General features: G+C 40.7%; 1 protein-coding gene across 1 annotated transcript in view; it reads left to right on the top strand.

Moving 5' to 3' along the window:
- The first annotated feature begins 1,298 nt into the window (after positions 1-1,298).
- The window catches only part of itk (IL2 inducible T cell kinase), a 103,261-nt gene continuing 79,698 nt past the window's right edge, over positions 1,299-24,861 (top strand). The window contains exons 1-2 of the mRNA XM_039775160.1: positions 1,299-1,506; positions 21,699-21,803. Coding sequence (XP_039631094.1) covers positions 1,369-1,506; positions 21,699-21,803 — 243 coding nt within the window. The 5' untranslated portion in view covers positions 1,299-1,368. The remainder of the gene's footprint in view (positions 1,507-21,698; positions 21,804-24,861) is intronic.

The following is a 24,861-nucleotide window of genomic DNA, read 5'->3' as shown; positions in this document are numbered from 1 at the left end:
AGCTTTGTCACTGATTCCTGGACATTGGTCTCCAGAATCTGCTGATACTGAGTGGAATCCATGCGTCCCTCAACTTTGACAAGATTCCCAGTCCCTGCACTGGCCACACAGCCCCACAGCATGATGGAACCACCACCATATTTTACTGTAGGTAGCAGGTGTTTTCTTGGAATGCTGTGTTCTTTTCCTCCATGCATAACGCCCTTGTTATGCCCAAGTAACTCAATTTTAGTTTCATCAGTCCACAGCACCTTATTCCAAAATGAAGCTGGCTTGTCCAAATGTGCTTGAGCAGACCTCAAGCGGCTCTGTTTGTGCTTCCTCTGCATCACTCTCGCATACAGCATCTCCTTGTGTAAAGTCGCCAATGGTTGAACGATGCACAGTGACTCCATCTGCTGCAAGATGATGTTGTAGGTCTTTGGTGCTGGTCTGTGGGTTGACTCTGACTGTTCTCACCATTCGTCGCTTCTGTCTATCTGAAATCTTTCTTGGTCTGCCACTTCGAGCCTTAACTTGAACTGAGCCTGTGGTCTTCCATTTCCTCAATATGTTCCTAACTGTGGAAACAGACAGCTTCAATCTCTGGGACAGCTTTCTGTATCCTTCCCTAAACCATGATGGTGAACAATCTTTGTCTTCAGGTCATTTGAGAGTTGTTTTGTGACCCCCATGTTGCTACTCTTCAGAGAAAATTAAAGGAGGAGGGAAACTTACAATTGACCCCCTTAAATACTCGGATTCACCTGTGTATGTAGGTCAGGGGTCACTGAGCTTACCAAGCCAATTGGAGTTCCAATAATTAGTTCTAAAAGTTTGGGAATCAATAAAATGACAACGGTGCCCAAATTTATGCACCTGCCTGATTTTGTTTGAACAATTATTGCACACTTTCTGTAAATCCAATAAACTTCATTTCACTTCTCAAATATCACTGTGTGTGTCTCCTATATGATATATTTAACTGACAACAACCAACGATTTATACAGGAAAATAATGACTATTAACAAGGTTGACCAAACTTTTGCATCCCACTGTATCTATCTATCTATTGAATATTTATTTATTCATAAATTTTGTTTTCTTGTTTATTAACTTACATTTTCTGGGCTTAGATTTTATTTCTTTGCCATCCTGCTCAGTTTGTATTTGGAAAGGTGTAAACTGATTGCTGAAACGTTTCTTGCAAGGAAGTGGTTTAGTCTGCTAACGTGCCGGAAGCAGCGCCTGACATAAACTGGTGATTGTTTTGGAGATAACGTTGTGCGCATTGATCGTTTTAATTAACATACTTGATTGTCCTTTAATTACTGCGATTTGTGGGCTTTAATCCAGGATTTCTCCATGACAGACCTTCATTTTATAGGATGACTTCCAACATTATTTTAGAAGAGTTTCTTTTTAAAAAATCTCAACAGAAGAGGAGAACCTCACCTTGTAATTATAAAGAAAGATATTTTATTCTGAGGAAGGATGAGCTGGCATATTATGAATATCGGCATGGCGTAAGTAGTCTATTTTATTCTTTTAATATATTGATGGGTTCCATTTTGGTTGCTGATTTATTAATTTGCTTTAATATTAAATTTAATTTATCGCATATAAAAATATACTTGCTTTAGTTTACTAATATTAAGTGAGTGTCAAGTAAAATGTACGCCTAAAATTTGTACAGCTGAATCGTTGAACTTCAAATGCTATCTCAGCATGTCAATATTTAGTAGAGCTCTACATTTAGATAGATAGATAGATAGATAGATAGATAGATAGATAGATAGATAGATATGAAAGGCACTATATAATAGATAGATAGATAGATAGATAGATAGATAGATAGATAGATACTTTATTAATCCCAAGGGGAAATTCACATTTATACCACTCCATGAAAATATTGATGCAATAAGCTTATAACACTAAAATATGAACATTGGATGAGTAAAATCGAGTGAGGATGGAGCCTTCCAAAATCAAGACAAAAGTTTAAATTCAGTTTTTAACAAATTCTACATGGATGATATTAGTAAACCAGCACAGAGTGCTAATTGTTGTCTTTTTTCACAGATCCAAGCTAACACATAAATGTATAATATACAGTATAGGAAGGAGGGGGGGATAAATGGTACTAATCCAGGCGTGCCAAGCTTGTAGAGGCTAACTTATGTACATGAAAGAGAGATTTTGGTTTTTTGAGTTTTAATACATTTGCAAAGCTTTCTAAAACAGTTCGAACTTGGTCATGTTGGATTATTGAGTGGAGGTTGATGGGCAAAATTGGAATATGTGTCCGTTTAAAATGAAATCTGCAGTGCAGTAAAGTCGGCAGAAAGTGAAGGGGCCTAAACATGTGTAAATACTGTAGGTGTGGGGTCTGTGTATATATTATGTATGTGCACGTAAGTATGTATATACACTTTATATATATAAAATGTGTGTGTTTATGAGTGTGGTATATATATATATATGTGTGTGTGTGTGTGTGTGTGTATATACACTATATACATGATATCATGTCAGCTGCTGTTGCCAGATGAATATTTGGATGATAATGACAGTAATCGAGATAGTGACAGTCAATTGGATGATGTGGAACCTGTAGAGCAGTGGTCCTCAATCATGGTCCTGGAGGGCCGCAGTGGCTACGGGTTTGCATTCCTGCCAGTGTCCTAATTAGAACTCAGTCCTTGCTGATAACGACAGTTGGTGTTTAACTCTATGCCTTGTTCGTGCCGTTATTCGTCAAAGACAAATTTTAGTTACTTTGTAGATCAGAGGGTCCTCAATTACAGTCCTGGAGCTCTGCTATGGCTGCAGGTTTTCACTTTAATCTGTTTCTTAATTAGAACTCTTTTACCATGTTTCCCCAAAAAATAAGACCTACTCCGATAATAAGCCCTAGAATAATTTTCAGGTTGCTCTGTAATGTAAGCCCTACCCCAAAAACAATCCCTAGTCAAGATCGTCAGCTGAAATGTAAGGCGCCTAAGGCAAGGTTTATACTTCACGCAATACGATGCGTGTGCCCGAAACATCCATTTAATTCCGAGGACACCTTGCCACAATATCTCTGAAAAGGATGTTTAATAATTACATCCATCAGTTCAGGGGATGCGCCCAATTCCAGCAGCATCGGCATAAGACAGAAACAAAATCTCTGGATGGGGCATCAGCTCATCGCAAGGTGAATACGAGCACATACGTATACACTAACGTCATTATAGCGTCACCAAATCTTCATGTCCTGGGATGAAAAACTGAGCCCACTGTGGAAACCCACCAGGAAAAACATGCAAACTCCAGGCAAGGATCGCAAGGGATGTGACTCCCTACGAGACAGCAGCGCTACAGCTCTAGCACCGTGCCACCCCACATTTGTGACTGTTAGCAGTATTCATTATTTAAACAAAGTTAACGATTTATCTGTAAAATGTAACATACAGTGAGGTCCATAAATATTTGGACAGAGACAACTTTTTTCTAATTCTGGTTCTGTACATCACCACAATGAATTTTAAATGAAACAACTCAGATGCAGTTGAAGTGCAGACGTTCAGCTTTAATTCAGTGGGTTGAACAAAACGATTGCATAAAAATGTGAGGCCACTAAAGCATTTTTTGAACACAATGAACAAAAGTAATTGGACAATCGACTCAAAGGCTATTTCTTGGGCAGGTGTGTTCAAGTCCATCGTTATGTCTTATCAATTAAGCAGATAAAAGGCCAGGAGTTGATTTGAGGTGTGGTGCTTGCATGTGGAAGATTTTGCTGTGAACAGACAACATGCGGTCAAAGGAGCTCTCCATGCAGGTGACAGAAGCCATCCTTAAGCTGTGAAAACAGAAAAAACCCATCCGAGAAATTGCTACAATATTATGAGTAGCGAAATCTACAGTTTGGTACATCCTGAGAAAGAAAGCAAGCATTGGTGAACTCAGCAACGCAAAAAGACCTGGGGCCTCATGCATAACGCCGTGTGTAGAATTCGCACTATAACATGGCGTAAGCACAAAAGCCGAAATGTGCTTACGCACAGAAAAATCCACATGCAGGAATCTGTGCGTACTCCAACTTCCACTTTCTTCCGCTCCATAAATCCCGGTCAGCGTGAAAGGTAATGAAAGTGCACGTGCTTGCTGTCCCGCCCCAATTCCTCCCAGAATTACGCCTCTTTGACTATGCAAATCAATATAAATCGCCCTTAAGCTCAGCCTTATGTGAAAAGACAATGGGAAAAGTACGGGGGAAAATATAAGAATTTCAGCGAATACCAAGTGGAGGCAAAAGAAAAAGGTACTCTTTGTTGGTTTAAACAGTGATATAATCAACAAAAGGAAGTCGATCGAGTGACATGGCGTGTCGGAGAAACTCGAAAGCTCAAGTTCACAAAGTCGCACAGTGCGCAAAATAAAAAAGAAGTTGTCAGATATCCAAGTCGCCGTGAAAAGGCAAGTCGTGGCCCACCGTCTGAGTGTCATATGAAAGCTTATTAGGGTATAGAGAAAAAAAAAGGCACACAGTGGGGAAAAAAACACGAAATGTCAACTTTAATCTCGAAATTTCCACTTTAATCATGTAGTTTATTTTGTCCTTACAGTAGAACATCATAAACTTCATCTTAAAACTGTTTAATTTGTTAGTTTCTCAAATCCCATCATAACTAAAGTAGCACGTTAAATGCTTGTTTTGTATTTGATCTTCTGTGTGTGTGAATCACTACTTGCTTCTTAAACTGGCTCTCTTCCTTCAACAAGACACAGAATCCATTACATTTGTGATATTACAGCTCTCTGAATAACTAAAATACTGAGATGTATACGTGATATCATTTTCATGATGATAGGAGTTAAAGCATGTTATCAAACATGTGAACACGGTGGCGCAGTGATTGTTCATATCTCAGACCTTCAATGAAATACTTTATTACAGAAGTACTGTCTCTTTTAAACACACTAACCTCCAATGCCTGTTCTTACTTTTCTTTCTCCAAATACCCAATCGCCACAGCGCAGAACTTGCGTACGACAAGGTATGAGGTACCGTGGAAATGTTCGTGGCTTTACACCAAGTTTAGGTTTTATACATCGCGATTTGAGAGTGGAAACGTTCTTATGCAATATTTCTGTGCGTACGCACCGTTTATACATGAGGCCCCTGGACGTCCACGGAAGACAACAGTGGTGGATGATCGCAGAATCATTTCCATGGTGAAGAGAAACCCCTTCACAACAGCCAACCAAGTGAACAACACTCTCCAGGTATTGGTCGGCATATCGATATCCAAGTCTACCATAAAGAGAAGACTGCTTGAAAGTAAATACAGAGGGTGACCTGCAAGGTGCAAGCCACTCATAAGCCTCAAGAATAGAAAGGCTAGACTGGACTTTGCTAAAGAACATCTAAAAAAGCCAGCACAGTTCTGGAAAAACATTCTTTGGACAGATGAAACCAAAATCAACCTCCACCAGAATGATGGCAAGAAAAAAGTATGGAGAAGGCGTGGAGCAGCTCATTATCCAAAGCATAGCACATCATCTGTAAAACACGGTGGAGTCAGGCAGTGTGATGGCTGCCAGTGGCACTGGGACACTAGTGTCTATTGATGATGTGACACAGGACAGAAGCAGCCGAATGAATTCTGAGGTGTTCAGAGACATACTGTCTGCTCAAATCCAGCTAAATGAGTCAAATTGATTGGGCGGCGGGCGTTTCATGATACAGATGGACAATGACCCAAAACATACAGCCAAAGCAACCCAGGAGTTTATTAAAGCAAAGAAGTGGAAAATTCTTGAATGGCCGAGTCAGTCACCTGATCTTAACCCAACTGAGCAGGCATTTCACTTGTTGAAGACTAAACTTCAGACAGAAAGGCCCACAAACAAACAGCAACTGAAAGTAAAGGCCTGGCAGAGCATTAAAAAGGAGGAAACCCAACATCTGGTGATGTCCAGGAGTTCAAGACTTCAGGCTGGCATTGCCAGCAAAGGGTTTTCAACCAAGTATTAGAACTGAACATTTTATTTCCAGTTATTTAATTTGTCCAATTACTTTTGAGCCCCTGAAATGAAGGGATTGTGTTAAACAAATACTTTAGTTGCCTCACATTTTTATGCAATCTTTTTTGTTCAACCCACTGAATTAAAGCTTAAAGTCTGCACTTCAACTGCGTCTGAGTTGTTTCATTTAAAATTCATTGTGGTAATGTAGAGAACCAGAATTAGAAAAAAGTTGTCTCTGTCCAAATATTTATGGACCTAACTGTACATATTTAAAGTGATATCATGCCTCGCAGTTAGGAGACCCGGGTTCGCTTCCCGAGTCCTCCCTGCGTGGAGTTGTCTCCCGTGTCTGCGTGGGTTTCCTCCCGGGTGCTCCGGTTTCCTCCCACAGTCCAAAGACATGCAGGTTAGGTGGATTGGTGATTCTAAATTGGCCCTAGTGTGTGCTTGGTGTGTGGGTGTGTTTGTGTGTGTCCTGTGGTGGGTTGGCACCCTGCCCAGGATTGGTTCCTGCCTTGTGCCCTGTGTTGGCTGGGATTGGCAGCAGACCCCGTACCCTGTTTGGAAGCGTCAGCGGGTTAGTAAATGGATGGATGGATCAAGTATCAATCTAAGAATTCTAAATGTGCAGAGAGCTGGAATATCATAAGTGTAATGTGTTCTGTGTGGCGATGCTGCTTGCAACAGCTGTCAGGTCAGGAAGAAGCCCCAGAAGCACGTAGTGATTTAACAACTGGGTCAGTTTTAAGATGATGTTTACAAAGTTCTACTTCAATGCTAAAATAAACTAAATAAATAAGGGAATAAAATAAAAATGAAATAAATAAGGGATTAAAAGTGGACATTTTGAGATTTAAGCCGAAATTTCCACTTTAATAACAAAATAGACCTTTTCACCAAGTCCCTAACTTTTTTCTCTCTGTGGCTCAAATACGCCGCCGTAAATTCTGTTGCGGTTGTGAAGGTGCAAAAAAAAAATAATTAAAAGACGGCACGGAAGATGGTATGTCAGACCTTTAAAATTTATCGTGTCGAGACTTATTTTAAAGTGAATTCATCAAGAACACAGGGACAGCGCTGGAAACGTGTTAAGAGGAAATTTCACACAAACATTAGGAAGTTCTTCTTTACATGTGTGGTAGACAGTAAGACTTTATGGACTTTCAAAACTCAACTTGATGTTTTTTTGGAAGAAATAAGTGGATAGGACTGGTGGGCTTTGCTGGGCTGAATGGCCTGTTCTCATCTAGAGTGTTCTAATGTTTTAATGTTTTAATGTTACTCTGGGGAATATCTGACGCTTGAATAGCCCCAGAAGCAAGTAGCGATTTAACAGCTAGATCGGTTTTAAGATGACGTTTACAACGGTCTGCTTTAATGATAAAGTAAACTATGGGATTAAAGAGAACATTTCAAGTTTAAAGCTGACGTTTCCACTTTAATCACAAAATAAACATTTTTATTATGTCCTTATTTTATTTTTCTCTGTGGCTCAAATACGCCGACATACATTTTGATGTTATTGTAAAGGTACAAAAAAAAAGAGACGGCACAGAAGATGGTATGTGAGACTTTTAAAATGTATCATGTCATTACGATGGGGAAATATGTGACGCCTGAATATAAAAGCAACACGAATACGTTTGTATGTCGGCATTTTGCTTCACCACACGAACTATTCATCAAACATCAAAGCGTGTGATCCTGCAGGATCCTAAAAGCGTAGCAAGAAATTTAGGGTTTGAATGTGGAGAGTTAGGATGATTTTCCAGAAGATGACATGACTATATTTGGATAAATGTATATTGTTGTACATAAATAAATATAAGCTATACCTTAAAAATAAACCCTAGTGCATCTTTTGGAGCAAAAATTAATAAAAGACCCGGGGCCTCATGTATAAACGGTGCGTATGCACAGAAACTCTTCCACGTTCAAATCGCGATGTATAAAACCTACACTTGGCTTAAAGCCACGCACTTTTCCACAGTACCTCATACCTTGTTGTACACAAGTTCTCCACTCGGTTTTGCAGACTGGCGGCACCCAGCGTCAAAGCAGTGCTACTGTTCCTGTGTGGTTACACCTTATTTTCCTGACGCGGCTTTATAAATACACGAAACTAACCGCATATTGTTTATTAGTGTAATGCATCTGATTGTAATTAACTTGTAACAATATAATGGTAGAGGGAACAGCCATAGTATTCCAAATACCATAACTGCTTTAGCGTTGTTACTCTCACTTCTCTTCTTCTTCTTCTTCTTCTTTCAGCTCCTCTTGTTAGGAGTTGCCACAGCGGATCATCTTTTTCAATATTTCTCTCACTGCACCACTCAGAGTATTTATATCACTGTATCTGAGTGGGAATCACAGCAGCAGCTGATCGGAAGAGAATTATCGGTATACAGCTTCAAGGACACGCTGTCTCAGCCACTGCAAAATGTTTTAAAGCCTTTCCTGTACGGACCTCGGGTTCAGAAACAGAAACGATATCATTTATAAGGTGAAATTCAGCAAAATATGTTTATTAAATTATACAGATAAAACTTTAACTTCATTTAAATAATCTATATTCTTCACTGGGAGTGTCGTTAAGGATAGAATAATTAAACATGTACTACGAAGATATTTCAATGTTCTTTAAACGTTTTGAAGAATCGGCGCTAAGCTTACAGATGGCTTAACTTCTATTACAGAGCTGATTGTATGGCGATCGGTTACTTGGGGAAAGAAAAGCACTGACTGCAGTGACGGCTACGCCAATATATATTGAATATAAAACAGAAAGAGAAAATAACAACACAGCTAAAAACACAGCGACAAATTTCTGCAAAAGTTAAATGCTTGTGTCATGAGCACGAGGCGGCTATGCAGCCATCCACTGTGCATAAGCTACCTTACTGACGGTCGGGCGAAGGAGCCACCGATTCTTCCTCTGCCCAGTGCCACCACAAGCCTAGAGCCGCCCTGATTGTACTGCTGCAATAAATTATTTCATCGAAGTGAAACACATGTTTAATAACGTGCTTTAACTCCTATCATCATGAAAATGACATCACGTATACATCTCAGTATTTTAGTTATTCAGAGAACTGTAATATCACAAATGTAATTGATTCTGTGTCCAGTTGGAGGAAGAGATCCAGTTTAAGAAGCAAGTAGTGATTCACACACATAGAGCACATAGAAGATCAAATACAAAACAAAGCATTTAACGTGCTACTTTAATTACGATGTGATTTGAGAAACTGGTTAATTAAACGATTTTAAGATGAAGTTTATGATGTTCTACTTTAATGACAAAATAAACTACGTGATTAAAGTGGAAATGTCGAGATTGAAGTTGACATTTCGTGCTTTTTCCTCACTGTGTGCCTTTTTCTCTGTACCCTAATAAGCTTTCATATGACACTCAGACAGTGGGCTTACAACTCGGCTTTTCACGGCGACTTTGATATGTGACTTCTTTTTTATTTCCAGCACTGTGCAATTTGTGAATGTGAGCTTTCAGGTTTCTCCAACACGCTATGTCACTCGATCAACTTCCTTTTGTTGATTATATCACAGTTTATTTGAACAAATAGTATGTTTTCCTTTGCCTCCACTTGGTATTCGCTGAAATTCTTATATTTTCCCCGTGCTTTTCCCATTGTCTTTTCACAGAAGGCTGCGCTTAAGGGCGATTTATATTGATTTGCATATTCAAATAGGCGTAATTCTGGGAGGATTTGGGGCGTTACATAATGCGCGTGCACGGCGTTAGTTTTCACGCTGGTCGGGATTTATGTAGCGGAAGAACGTGGAAGTTGGAGTACGCACAGATTCCTGCATCTGGATTTTTCTGTGCGTAAGCACATTTCAGCTTTTGTGCTTACGCCATGTTATAGTGCGAGTTCTACGCACTGCGTTATACTTGAGGCCCCCGGTCTAATTTTCAGGGAAACGTGGTATTTACTATTAAAGCAATACAATTTTTTGGGCTTCATTTTAGTTCACTTGCCTGTTACCATTCAGAACCCTATTTTACATTTTAGCAGCTGCATTTAAGTTTTAATTGTTGCCTGTTTTCTTAATCAGACAATAGTTAATAGTGAGATGCAGATAACCCATAAACCAGCAGCCCTCCAGCTAACGTGCTTACCATGAAGTATCTGTGATACAAAGTGTTTAGAAATGAATGAGGGGGGAATTGGGAGGGCCATTAAGTTTAAATCTATTCTGGTCCACAAAACACGTGGAAAATGTTCTCACCGAAGGAAACTCTACAGTGCAATTCAAATTGCACTTGGATGAATGCAAGCATTAAGAAGCCAAACAGTTCAATACCAAGTTTGATTATATCAGCATGGACAGCTTTCTAATTAGGAAACTAGTTGGAATGAAAATCTGCAGCTACTGCGGCCCTCCAGGACTGTGATTGAGGACCCCTGCTGTAGACTCTGGTATACTGATGCAGATAGCCACCCCGATGGCATTTCTTCATCACAAGTTTGTCGTGACTGTCCGGACAGCGGGCATCCTGCCACCTGCTGAGTGCAAACAGACACCAAGTGTGTCGTGTGCAACGAGGACAATGCCGAGAAACAGGTTATCCCATCAGAATGAAAAATACCAAATTATATGTTTTTTATGGTTTCTCTTAGACAACAATGGCATAAAAATGAAGCAAAATGGAGGCATTTTCTTTTGTCTCATTGCTTTTCAGATTTTTTTTCTGAAATAAAATAACCCCGGTGTCCTCACGAGGGTCTCCTCGTGAGTTTCACCGGAGAGCTCAACAAAGTCATGCAACGGGCTCAGATTGTCCAAGTCATGTCTTCCATCCATCCATTTTCCAACCCGTTGAATCTGAACACAGGGTCACGGGGGTCTGCTGGAGCCAATCCCAGCCAACACAGGGCGCAAGGCAGGAACCAATCCTGGGCAAGGCGCCAACCCACCGCAGAAGTCATGTCTTGACATTTTTTTTTTTTATTTTGCATTGTGTGCTCAGTAATATCTGGCGAAATGTATGAACAGTTGTTTGTGGTAATAAAACACTTTACTACGATTACAAAACTGCAGTCCTCTGTTCTGAATAATACGATTAGGTGCTTTCATTTATATCGCTGTGCTCCAATTAGTGTCATACAACATTCTGGAAGGAAAGGCAGGCGGTTAAGAGTTTGGACAACAAACCCTGAAGTTGTGAGTTCAAATCCCACCGCTGACACCATTTGACCACAAGCAAGTCATTCCGCCTGCCTGTGGTAGAGTTGGAAAAACAAAAGAAATGGATCTGATCGTAGCTCAAATGTTGGAAGTCACCTCAGAGAGAGAGGCATCAATTCACTTAAAATCTGAAGTCTTGAAAGAGATACAACAAGAGTAGAGTGAGAGCTCATAAAATATAACATGCTTCTCAAACCAAATTCTCCATTTTAACTCCTTTTACCTCATCTCATGTCTCAGGCAATTTCTCCTAAAGAATTTTAGGAAAAATCATATTATATGATGTCATTCACTGTTAAATTCTGCTACGTACTTCTAAAATTTTTATTTTTATACTGTATTGAGGATTTGTTCTGTTCTGTGTATTGTATTGTGTTGTATTGACCTCCTTCTTTTTGACACCCACTGCACGCCCAACCTACCTGGAAAGGGGTCTCTCTTTGAACTGCCTTTCCCGAGGTTTCATCTGCACTTTGAGCTACATTTTTTTGTATGAATATGTGCTATATAAATAAATGTTCATTGATTGATTGATTGATTCTATTTTTTTTTTCCCTACTGGAGTTTTTTTGGGAGTTTTTCCTTGTTTTCTTAGAGAGTCAAGGCTGGAGGGCCTTTAAGAGGCAGGGCCTGTTAAAGCCCATTGCGGCACTCCTTGTGTGATTTTGGGCTATACAAAAATAAATTGTATTGTATTGTATTGTATTGGGGCGGCACGGTGGCGCAGTGGTAGCGCTGCTGCCTCGCAGTTAGGAGACCCGGGTTTGCTTCCTGGGTCCTCCCTGTGTGGAGTTTGCATGTTTTCCCCGTGTCTGCGTGGGTTTCTTCCCACAGTCCAAAGACATGCAGGTTAGGAGGATTGGCGATTCTAAATTGGCCCTAGTGTGTGTGTGCTTGGTGTGTGGGTGTGTTTGTGTGTGTCCTGCGGTGGGTTGGCACCCTGCCCGGTATTGGTTCCTGCCTTGTGCCCTGTGTTAGCAGAGATTGGCTCCAGCAGACCCCTGTGTTTGGATTCAGCAGGTTGGACGATGGATGGATGGATGGATGGATGGATGGATGGATGGATGGATGAAACATCTCTGATAAAGTTGATTCTTAAATGATAAAAATAGGAAAATGGAAAGCATGTGATGGAGGGTTGTGGTCCCTGGGCTAGTGGGTCTTTGGAGTGAAACAAGGTGACAATATCTGAAAGGCCATACTTGTTTAAAACAGAAAACCACACTGGTTAACATGTGAAATATGCATCTAAAGTATTGTGCTAACTGAAGCTATATAATTAAATCTGCCATTGAGGCTGGCCAAGACCTCCGATTCAGGTGACACAGCAGTCCAAGACAATGACACCAACCCCGGGACCGCTTCTTAGATTAGCTTCTTTCAATTTGTATTTTTTGTTGTAAATGATTTGTATTTGATTGTTTCTTTGCTCATTAATATACTAATTTCCTCTGAAACAATTTAATGTGCAAAATGTTTTGAAATAATGCTTACTATGAAAGGTGCTCTATAATGGTAAAGTTTACTTGCAGTAGACAATTTGAATATGTAATGTAATGTAATGGTTCACATTTCAAATATGTTCATAATCGACAGTTAGATTGACAGAAAAGTCACTATATTATAGATCAGGGGTCCCCAACTCCTATCCTGGAGGGCCCAGTGGCTGCAGCTTTCATTGTAAACTCTTTTGTTAATTAGTGACCTGTTTCTGCTGCTGAGTAACTTCTTCTGAATTAATTTTAATTGACTTGTTTTTTAAAGATGTGTTCCCCTGAATTTCTTCACCATTACTCTGATTTGCTTCATTTCTTTCCTTAAATGGCACCCAAAGAGAAATGAAATGTGAAGTGAGTGAGCCAACAGAAGATCAACTAAGTCAGGGTCTCAATCTCCAACCAGTTGCTCAATTAGGCTCTGATTCTTGTTGTTACTTTAATTCCATGGCTTGTTACTTCTCTCGTTGTGTAATGGCAGACATTTCTAAGGCAGACTTGTCTAAGAGTGCTGGTCAAATGTTTTGGGGGCCTGAGCAGATCGACATTCCCGAGACCTTCATCTTTCATTATTTTCAGACATTGGGTGATGGTCACAGTTTGCTGTTTATGTTTTGGCTCATTTTGTATCTCATTATTGTTTAGCTGCTAATTAAGGAAAAGAAACAATTAAGAGGTCTGAGTCTTCAAGTGCAAATCAAATAAAATGAATTCAAAAAGGTCATTAGCAGCAAAAACAGGTCAGTAATGAAGAAAAGGGTTAGGATGAAAACCTGCAGCCACTGGGGCCCTCCAGGACAGGAGTTGGGGACCCCTGAAGTAGATAGATAGATAGATAGATAGATAGATAGATAGATAGATAGATAGATAGATAGATAGATAGATAGATAGATAGAAAAAGCACTGTATTATATAAGACCAGTAACGGTCCAGTAACGGTGTATTGCATGATAACATGCAGTGAATACACTTGACTTGAGCGCTCCTAGTTTTCAGACTCTTTCCTCAGAGGTTGATGCTGCTTACTGAGCAGCTCTTCTTTTATCCACCCTAGCGGCCTGCTGCTTCTCTTCTTTCGTCGGCATCTTTTTGTGTTAAAACTGACTAAGTTAGTTTTTGGGGTGCAATCATTTAGTACGTTTTCTTTGAATGTGGTAGGGAATGAGAAGTTAGTTTTGGGGTGCAATCATTTAGTACATTTTCTTTGAATGTGGTAGGGAATGCCCTGCTGCGCGCTGCTGAGAGTTGATTCTACAATAAAATAAAATAAAAATAAAAAGAGTAATAAAAATCATCACCCCGAAAGAGAATAGTAGACATCACGTAGTATATGTGTACCAAATTTCATGTCAATAGGTGAAGCAGTTTGCGAGCTACAGGTAATTTCAAAATCCTGGACAGACAAACGAACAGCCATGGTACTGTATTATATAAGATAGATAGATAGAAAAAGCACTATATTATGGATAGATAGACAAGGCACTATATTATAGATAGATAGATAGATAGATAGATAGATAGATAGATAGATAGATAGATAGATAGATAGATATGAAACACACTATATAATAGATAGATAGATAGATAGATAGATAGATAGATAGATAGATAGATAGATAGATAAAGTCACACATGTGTGCATGGGAGGTATCTAAAGGGCTCGTCTTGTTCTTTCGGCTGCTCCCATTAAGGGTCGCCACAGCAGATCATCTTTTTTCCATATATATAGTACCAAACAGGGCAGTCCTATGACAGGATGTGTCCTGCAGGGGGTGCTCACACCCTGGGAGTGAGTTTGTTTGTGATTGTGACGTGTTACTTAACCCAAATCTATATGGATATAATATAAAAGACAATTTGGCGGTAAGAAATTACATAGGAGAAATAGTTTATCTTTGTTTATTGTCGGCTTACACTGGAAATCATAACTCGGGTGAAGCTCTTGACAACGCTCAGCCTTAGAGTGGAAGCTCAAGAAAAGATGGCAGTCATCAAATCCTGAGTGACCAGCGGTGGTAACGTCGTCCATCCGTCTGGGTTGAGCTTCGAAGGACCCGGCTTTGTTAGAGTTTTTTTTATACAGTTTCTGTATAAAGGTGAGGTTATCACAACCAAACATGGACACTTTCTGTTTCAAGCAGAGAACAGCTGACATAAGACATTAAAAGATGAACATGCGTCATCCAAATATGTACACTGTGAATAAGATTTAGCACCCAGATGCTGCAAGCCAAATAGTCACCGATTTCAATCACACCTGCTCTTCTTATAATAGCCTGCTGAGGAATGCCTGTGCCTTTCTGGGTGAAGTTGTTTTAGGATAGACTCAAGTTCTCTGTGACAGCTGCTTGCACCGGAACAGTGACATTTCTGTTGTTAACCCTTTGTTGTCGCCTGCTGCCTACGATAGATAGATCAAATCTATATGGACTCCACTCCAAATCACAATTGAAGATCCTTACCCACACTGGGAAGTCTTTTATTATAATGGAGAGGCAGGGGAAGGCAATTAGCTCAGACTTTCAGTTTAGAAGGAGCTGCTCCACCCTACCTGGGGAGTCAGCGTTGGAAGGAAGAGAACAAAACTCTATGGTAGAGTGGATGGAGAGAGGAGGAACTATATTTCTGTGTTTGTGGTACTTTTATGATGCTTACCTTTTGTTAAGGTACTGTAGTTAATAAAAGGGACTTTATTTGAACCCTTGACTGTGTTGGGTGTGATTGTTTCAAGTGTTTGGGACACAGTGGTGCCCCCTAGTGGTTAAACAATGTTATCAGGTGCATCAAAATCAGGCACATTAGAACAATCCAGACAAGAACAGGCCATCCAACCCAACAAAGATGGCACGTCATATCCACTTAATTCTTCTTTAAAATAACATTAAGTTGAGTTTTGAAAGTCCCTAAAGTCCTACTTGGTCACTTATTTCAAGTGTCTGTGGTTCTCTGTGTAAAGAAAAACATCATATTGTTTGTGCAAAATTTACCCTTAACAAGTTTCTAACTATGTTCTTGATGAACTCATTTTAAAGTCACCATCTCGATCCACTTGACTAATTCTCTTCATAATTTTAAACACTTCAATCATGTCTCCTCTTAATCGCCTTCTCCCTAAACTATAAAGCCTCAGCTCTTTGAATTTTTCCTCATAACTCAACCCCTGTAGCCCTGGAATCAGCCTAGTCGCTCTTCTCTGGACTTTCTTTAGTGATGTTATGTCCTTTTTGTAGACCAAAACTGCCCCCAGGACTCCAGATGAGACCTCACCAGTGTGTTATAAACCTTCAGCCGAACCTCCTGTGACTTGTACTCCACACATCCAGGGGGCTATATAACCTGACATTCTGTTAGACGTCTTCTTGGCTTGTGAACACTGAGCACTGTCTGTAGATTCAAACGCAGGAGCCATGCAATCTCCATTGACACACATTTGCAGTAGAATTGGTCGTGCTGAAGAACTCAGTGAATTTAAATGTTGTGCTGTCTTAGGATACCACATTTGCAAACAAGTCAGTGCATGAAATTTCTGCTCTTCTAGATGTGCCGTGGTTTGCTGTATGTGCTGCTATTGTGAAGTGGAAACATCAAGGAGCAACATCAGCTCAGCCACAAAGAGGTAGACCATGCAAAGTCACAGAGTAGTGTCGAATTGTGCTGAAATGTATAAAAATCTCCTCTCCTCTGGTTCATCACTCACGTCACTCACAGAGCTCCACACTGCTTCTGGAAGCAACATCACCTTAAGAACTGTGCATCAGGAGCTTCATGAAATGGATTTCCATGACCAAGCCACTACATCCACAAGCCTTATATCACTATGTGCAATGCCAGGCCCCACCATTGGACTCTGGAGCAGTGGAAGCATGGAGTGGTGGATCACACTTCACCATTTAGTAATCTGATGGACAAATCTGAGTTTGGTGGATGCCAGGAGAAAGCTACCTTCTGGACTACATAGTGCTTACTGTAAAGTTTGATGGAGGAGGGACAATGGCAGAGTTTTGGCCCAGCAACTTGAGTTTAGTGAAGGGTCCTGTTAATGCTTCAGCAGACCAAAGACATTTTGGACAATTGTTCTCTTCAGTTTGTGAAGATTGTTTTCTGTTCCCGCATGACTGTGCCCCCGTGCATAAAGCCAGCTCTATAAAGACATAGAGGAACTCGATGGTATTTCTCATCGTCGTTCATTGTCTAACCCGTAAGGAACTCAAGTGATACACTGAGACCCGACCTCAGCCCTATTGAACACCTTTGGAATTAACTGGAATGCCGATTGTGAGCCAGGTGAGTACCTGACCTCACAAGTCCTCTTCTGGATGATTGGGCACAGATTCCCACAGATACGCTCCAGTACTCCAGAATCATGCAGAAGGAGAAGAGTGGAGGTTGTGAAAGTCACCCTTGGGCAATTTCCATATTAAGGTCCATGGTTTTGGAATGAGATGTCCAACAAATACATTTAGGTGTGATGGTCAGGTGTTTACAGATTTTTTGGAAGTATCTGTTACCACATATTTAGTCACAAAGTGAAAAAGTATTAGACAAATAAAAAGTGTTTTTACTGGGTGGTGCAGTGGTAGCGCTGCTGCCTTGCAGTTAGGAGACCCGGGTTCGCTTCCCGGGTCCTCCCTGCGTGGAGTTTGCATGTTCTCCCCGTGTCTGCGTGGGTTTCTTCTGGGCGCTCCGGTTTCCTCCCGCAGTCCAAAGACATGCAGGTTAGGTGGATTGGTGATTCTAAATTGGCCCTAGTGTGTGTGTGTCCTGCGGTGGGTTGGCACCCTGCCCAGGATTGGTTCCTGCCTTGTGCCCTGTGTTGGCTGGGATTGGCTCCAGCAGACCCCTGTGTTCGGATTCAGTGGGTTGGAAAATGGATGTTTTTACTTTCTCATATATGAAGTATAGGGAGAGTATTGTAATTGTCCCAAGAAAAATAAATAAATAAAGGGCGGAGTGGTGGCTCTGAGGCTAAGGAACTGTACTGGTATCCTGAAAGTTGCTGGTTCAAATCCCCATCACTGTCAAAAGAGATCCTTCTCTGCTGGGCCCTTGAGCAAGGCCCTTAACCTTCAATTGCTCCAGGGGCTGCTGTACAATGGCTGACCCTGCACTCTGACTCTAAGGGGTATGTAAAAACTAGCAAACCTGAAGGAACAGCAGTGGGTTGGAATGTGAAATTTTTAAGCTGAACAATATGAGTGCGGCATGAGAGGTAGGATCTGAACCAATCTAGTGGAGTTTGGGTAATGCCAATCGAAGATAATCTATTAAGAAGAGTCGTGTGACAAATAGTGTCAAAGGCTGCACTCAGATCAAGGAGGATGTGAATAGTAATTAAACCAGAATCAGTTGCAATAAGGAGGTCATTAGTAATTTTTATAAGTGCCGTTTCTGTACTGTGGAGGGGACGAAAACCAGACTGGAACTGTTCATACAGATTATTTTGAGATAAATGAGAATGAAATTGAATAGCCACTACATTTTTAAGAATTTTGGAAATGAAGGGTAGATTAGAAATAGGAAGAGAAGAGTGGATTATAGCAGAGATGAGGGGGACCAGAGAGGAGAGGCAGACTTGGACAGGAACTGTAGGGAGGGGGTCCAGTTGACAGGTGGATGGCTTAGACTTACAGACAAGATCTGAGATTTCTGAGAAAGTAGGAAGCCAAAAAGATGAAAATGAGTGAGTTGGTGGGTGAAATTCAAATGATGTACTGGAGGAATCCGTACAGAGAGACTGATGAATCTCCTGGATTTTTTCATTAAAAAAGGACATAAGGGAATTGCAAAATTCAGTTGAGTAAAGGTGAGAAGGTAAAGAATCCGGGGGTTGTGTGATATTGTTAAGTAGTGAAAACAATGACTTGGTGTTTCCTTCATTGGTAGAAATAATGAGAGTATGATAGTTAGATTTAGTTTGGGCAATACAGTCCTTGTAATAACGTATATGGTTTTTGTACATCTCTTTGTGAACAAAGAGTCCAGTTTTTTTATATAACCGTTCAAGTTGCCGGTTTTGGCTTTCAAAAGTTTTTAATGGCGCAACAGAGTTAAGAATACCATTAACGGAGTGGTGGCTCTGAGGCTAAGGATCTGCGCTGGTATCCTGAAGGTTGCCGGTTTGAATCCCTGTCACTGCCTAAAGAGATCCTACTCTGCTGCTGGGCCCTTGAGCAAGGCCCTTAAACTTCAATTGCTCCAGGGGCTGCTGTACAATGTCTGACCCCAACGGGTATGTGAAAACGAACAAACTTCTAATATGAGAAATTGTACAAGGCGAAATAAACAAAAAAAAAAAAAAGATTTGATGTAGAGATTTTGTTGAATCTCAACGTTTTAGACCTCGCTGACTTTCTTGTGTATGAAGTATAGGAAAAGTATTGGAATCCTCCAACAATTCCATTTTCGAGATTTTGATGAATCTCGACGTTTTGGACTTTCCTGAGTTTGAAAATACAAGGAGATTCACTCAGAAGAGGCCCTGAATATTCTGTTGTAACTCTGTTACTGTTACTGTTAGGATGAAGCAATCTGAACCAAAAAAAATACGCAACATAACTTGACGTAAGTGTAATCAATTGCATTAAATGTGATGCTGGAAGTCGTTTCCATTTCCTGCCATGCATGTTCCTGAACGTATTTGCAAGCGTCTCGGGGGAATGGCAGCAACTTCACGTTGGATGTTTTCCTTCAAATCTTCGACAGTGCCAGGCTTGTTCTGATAGACTTTTCCTCTGAGCAGACCCCAAAGGAAGAAGTCTGGTGGTGTCAGATCCGGCGACCGTGGTGGCCAAAGCCCCTGTGAAATGACCCTGTTGCCGAAGAAAGACTCAGTTTCTGCCACGCTCCTTGCCAATGTATGACACGTTGCTCCATCTTGCTGGAAGTAGCCTTCTGTTAACTCACAATCGTCCAGTTTCTGGATTCTGACATCGCTTAAATGAATTGGTGACCCAATAGGTTTGCACCATGAAGACGCGCTGCTCATTACTGTTCACCATCATCCTGATGAGAAGTTGAGTGACTGAGTGAAGGGGTACGGGTGGGATGCACCCAGAAGGTGCAAATGGAGGTTAAATGTCACAACGGCTGTCTCAGGGGCATCACGACTTGTTCGAAGCTCCACATACTGAAGAGCACACTGCACGCTGTTTTGTTCAGATTGCTTCATCGTAGCAAGAGTTATTACAGAATATTTGTGGCCTCTTTCAAGTGAATCTCCCTGTTTGCACATTTAGGCATTTCTATGTCATAGATAGTCTTTAATTTCTAATAAATGGAGAACACGTACAGCATGCTTACACGGTTGTCTTATGGTGTTGAATACAGAATATTCGGTGTCTCTTTTGAGTGAATCTCCCTGTACCATTTTTGGAATTATGTCTGTGCGTGTGTGAAAGCACGATAACTTGAATACGCTTTCACTTAGGTCAACCAAATTTTGCATAGAAGTATGAGGTAGAGTACAAAATGTATATTTCTATCAACTTTTGGGCTATTTCCACTAACCGGAAATGGTACTTTAACTTTTATTCATGCAGCTGTAGTCTGATTTATTCAACTTTACTTTTATAATAATTGTTTGATATATTATTAATTTAATTTGTTGATGATGGTTCTTTAATGTACAGAATATAAAATGTTATCATTGTCTTGCGGTTTACTCCTCAAATATCCATCCCCATATCTGAGTATGAGAGAAAGTGGAGGGGAGACCATTGCCGAATTTTTTACAAAAACCGGCATCACAATCAGGATCGTGTTCTTTGACTTTTCTAGTGGTTTTAACACCATTCTGCCTCATTAACTGGGGAAAAGCTCAAGGCTTTGAGTCCTGGATCCTGGACTACCTGAGCACAAGATGGAAGTTAGTGAGGCTGAGGGACTGTGTGTCAGAAATGGTGGGTTGTCATACTGGAGCACCTCAGGTTGAACTGTCCTGTCTCCCTTTCTGTTCATCCGTCTACACAACAGACATCCAGCACAACACCAACGCTTGACATCTACAGAAATTTTCAGATGACTCCTCCATCCTAGGCCCAATTAATAAAGGAGAAGAGTCAGAATATAGGAAGGTTGTGGAGGACTTTGTCTTGTGGTGCAGGGACAACAAACTGCAACTCAACATCAGTAAGACAAAAGAGCTGGTGGAGGAGCCTCTGAGACCTGTCACCACCCAGGAGGAGATGTGGAAGTGGTACAGAGCTACAAGGACCTGGGGGTCCACATAAACAACCAGCTGGACTGGTCTGACCATATAGTGGAGTCATATAAGAGGGACCAGAGCAGACTGGACTTGCTAAAGGCAGTCAGGTTGGTTGATGTGTGCAACCAGTTGCTGGAAATGTTCTACCAGTCCATAGTAGGCACTGTGGTGTTCTACACTGTGGCTCTGGGGGTCTTTTCTGTCCACTGCTATCAAGCAATTCAATGCTTCCACTTGACTTACTCCAAGTTCATTTTGAAATCTCTACCCAAAATACAATGATTTATTTATTTATTGATTTATTGAATGCTTGATTGATTTGGTTGTATTATCTATCCTGTGAGTCTCTATCTTTGTTTTATATGTTTCTGTGGCTCTATACATCTAACTTTCCCTATGGGATTAATAGCGTTATCTAATCTTCTATATGTTGTGTTCTATATTTGCAATTAATTCAGACTACTCTGAAGAGATCTGACTTTACTTTGACATTTAAGGCTCTTTTTCTGTTGATCAGTTTCAAAAAGCCAAATTAAATCAAATGTGGTTCAAATTTGTAGAATAATAAAATATGAAACATTTCCAAAAGGTGAAGTCTTTTTCTAGGCACTGTGCCATGGCTGCTTATGGACCCCATTATGGAAATGGAGAGTTGTTCTTAATGATTGGTGTTTTTCGTAAAGCAGGTTAAGATTTTCAAATCAGGGAAAAACTGGATGCAAATAGAATTGAGGTTTAGGGTCTGGGTCAGCTTTGAATTCAACCATTTCTTTACTCCTTTCAGAAAAAGCCCACCCTTAAAGGCTCCATAGAACTGTCAAGAATCAAATGCGTGGAGATTGTGAGGAGTGACGTTCACATTCCCTGTAGCTTCAAATACCCCTTCCAGGTGAGTCTGACTTGAGGTGGGCAAAGCTCAAAGGTTGTGGTCTGCGCACATTTATCATCTGCAGGCTCTAGGGGGAGGTTTGTGGTTTTTATTTCTGTTAAAGGGTAAGATTGGTATTTTAAAGTCAAAGTTATTTCTGCACAATCATGGTATTCATTCATTTGCCACATTAAACTGTGTTCTTATCAGGGGTGGGCAGATTCGATCCCTGTGGGCCACAGTGGCTGCAGGTTTTTGTTCCAACCCAGTTTCTAAATGAGAAATCAATTATTGATGATGAAACATTTATTGTTCAAGTGACATTTTGATTTTGCTTGTTAGTTGCATCGTTTTTAGTCTTAAACAGCTGCATTCCCTGTTTTTAATGGCTCCTTATTTAGCAATACGATGCAAATGACAAAGGAGCCAGCCGTTCTTCATCTGACTTGTTTCCATTTACACTTGTGTGGATTTATCAGATAGATAGATAGATATACAGATAGATTCTACAATAAAATAAAATAAAAATAAAAAGAGTAATAAAAATCATCACCCCGAAAGTGAATAGTAGACATCACGTAGTATATGTGTACCAAATTTCATGTCAATAGATGAAACAGTTTGCGAGCTACAGGTAATTTCAAAATCCTGGACAGACAAACGAACAGCCATGGTAGCATATTATATAAGATAGATAGATAGAAAAGGCACTATATTATAGATAGATAGATAGATAGATAGATAGATAGATAGATAGATAGATAAATGTGAAAGGCACGATAGATAGATAGATAGATAGATAGATAGATAGATAGATAGATAGATAGATAGATAGATTAATGTGAAAGGCACGATAGATAGATAGATAGATAGATAGATAGATAGATAGATAGATAGATAGATAGATAGATAGATAGATAGATAGATAGATAGATAGATTTATTAATCCCAAGGGGAAATTCACATACTCCAGCAGCGGCATACTGATAAAGAACAATATTAAATTAAAGAGTGATAACAATGAAGGTATAACAGGCAGACAATTTTGTATAATATTAACATTTACCCCCCAGGGTGGAATTGAAGCGTTACAAAGTGTGGGGTCTCCTCAGTCTGTCAGTGCAGCAGGACGGTGACAGCAGTCTGTCACTGAAGCTGCTCCTCTGTCTGGAGATGATCCTGTTCAGTGGATGCAGTGGATTCTCCATGATTGACAGGAACCTGCTTAGCGCCCGTCGCTCTGCCAAGGATGTCAAACTGTCCAGCTCCGTGTCTACAATAGAGCCTGCCTTCCTCACCAGTTTGTCCAGGTGTGAGGCGTCCCTCTTCTTTATGCTGCCTCCCCAGCACACCACCGTGTAGAAGAGAAGTCTGGTAGAACATCTGCAGCATCTTATTGCACATGTTGAAGGACGCCAACCTTCTAAGGAAGTATAGTCTGCTCTGACCTTTCTTACACAGAGCATCAGTATTGGCAGTCCAGTCCAATTTATCATCCAGCTGCACTCCCAGGTATTTATAGGTTTGTACCCTCTTCACACAGTCACCTCTGATGATCACAGGGTCCATGAGGGGCCTGGGCCTCCTAAAATCCACCACCAGCTCCTTGGTTTTGCTGGTGTTCAGTTGTAGGTGGTTTGAATCGCAACATTTAACAAAGTCCTTGATTAGCTTCCTGTACTCCTCCTCCTGCCCACTCCTGATGCAGCCCATCATACACTATATGGTTTAATAAAACACTTAAGAGAAAATGTGACAATCTGAAAATGATCTGTTTTATGCTTCAAATCATTTGGACGATATTCTTGGAAAGTAAAAAAAAAATCTACGATATAAGATCCTTAAATTTAAGACTAACAAGCCATCAAATCAAGTAAGATCTGAAATTGGCAAGGATTGGTTTCTAATTAAGTAACCACTTTGGCTCTCCAGGGCGACTTTGCCCACCCTGGCAATCTAAAGAGACACATTTTGTATAGATGTTAAAAATACTTTGTCTGTTCTTACATCTTAAGGCTGATTTATACTTCTGTGTGGAGCCTGCTCTGTTAGCAACACACAAGCTAAACCATCAAAAGCAGTTTATACTTCTTCATCGTGCCGCGCAACAGGCATAGGCTTGAATGGGAGGTTGGCGATTTTTGTTGCACACAATATAAGCGAACAATCCATTAAAATGCAAGCAGTTTTTGCCCTCCGGGATCTCCACTTCTCTTGCTACACATCATCTTCTGTAGGCAAATGAATTTGTCGTCATCAGTCATTGTACTCAATGGCGAGTAGAGTTTCGATACGTGTTAAAATGCTGTCATGGCAAGTTTGCATTTCCATTTGAACCATAATGTTAAATTTCTTTAGTTATTTGTTTACATGTGCAGTCAGAAGGTGGATGTTGTGCAATTTCATTCATGCCTTTACTGGTGTTGTTAGGCAGATTTGGGTGTTTTGAGTCCTGGAATCCGCATCTCCTATGGCTCTTCGTTATCCAATCTCCTAATGGTGTTTTTCTTGAAGGAGTGTGACACACCGTTTAGTCATTCAGTCATTGTCCAACCCGCTATATCCTAACTACAGGGTCACGGGGGTTTGCTGGAGCCAATCCCAGACAACACAGGGCACAAGGCAGAAACAAATCCTGCACAGGTTGCCACCCACACGCACACACCCCAAGCACACACTAGGGACAATTTAGGATCACCAATGCACCTAACCTGTATGTCTTTGGACTGAGGGAGGAAAGCGGAGCACCAGGAGGAAACCCACGCAGACAAGGGAAGAACATGCAAACTCCACGCAGGGAGGACCCTGGGAAGCGAACCCAGGTCTCCTAACTGCAAGGCAGCAGCGCTACCTCTGCGCCACCGTGCCACCCGGACACACCGTTTACTTCAAATGCATATTTTGCAGCTCATTTTTTTTATAATTCTTTGAAACTCACATCGATGCCTAGGCTGTTATCATAACGCTGATCAAAAGAGAGCACACACAGCACCATTCACGTTTACCACTCATCGCATTGATGCAGAACACATTTATTTTTTAATAGGGGTCTTTTAAGGAGATTTTGGGCTGTACACAG

This window comes from Polypterus senegalus, chromosome 13 (assembly GCF_016835505.1).
Source record: "Polypterus senegalus isolate Bchr_013 chromosome 13, ASM1683550v1, whole genome shotgun sequence".
Classification (NCBI taxonomy): domain Eukaryota; kingdom Metazoa; phylum Chordata; class Cladistia; order Polypteriformes; family Polypteridae; genus Polypterus; species Polypterus senegalus.
The sequence above is the reverse complement of the archived record's forward strand: the minus strand, read 5'-3'. Positions and strand labels throughout refer to the sequence as shown.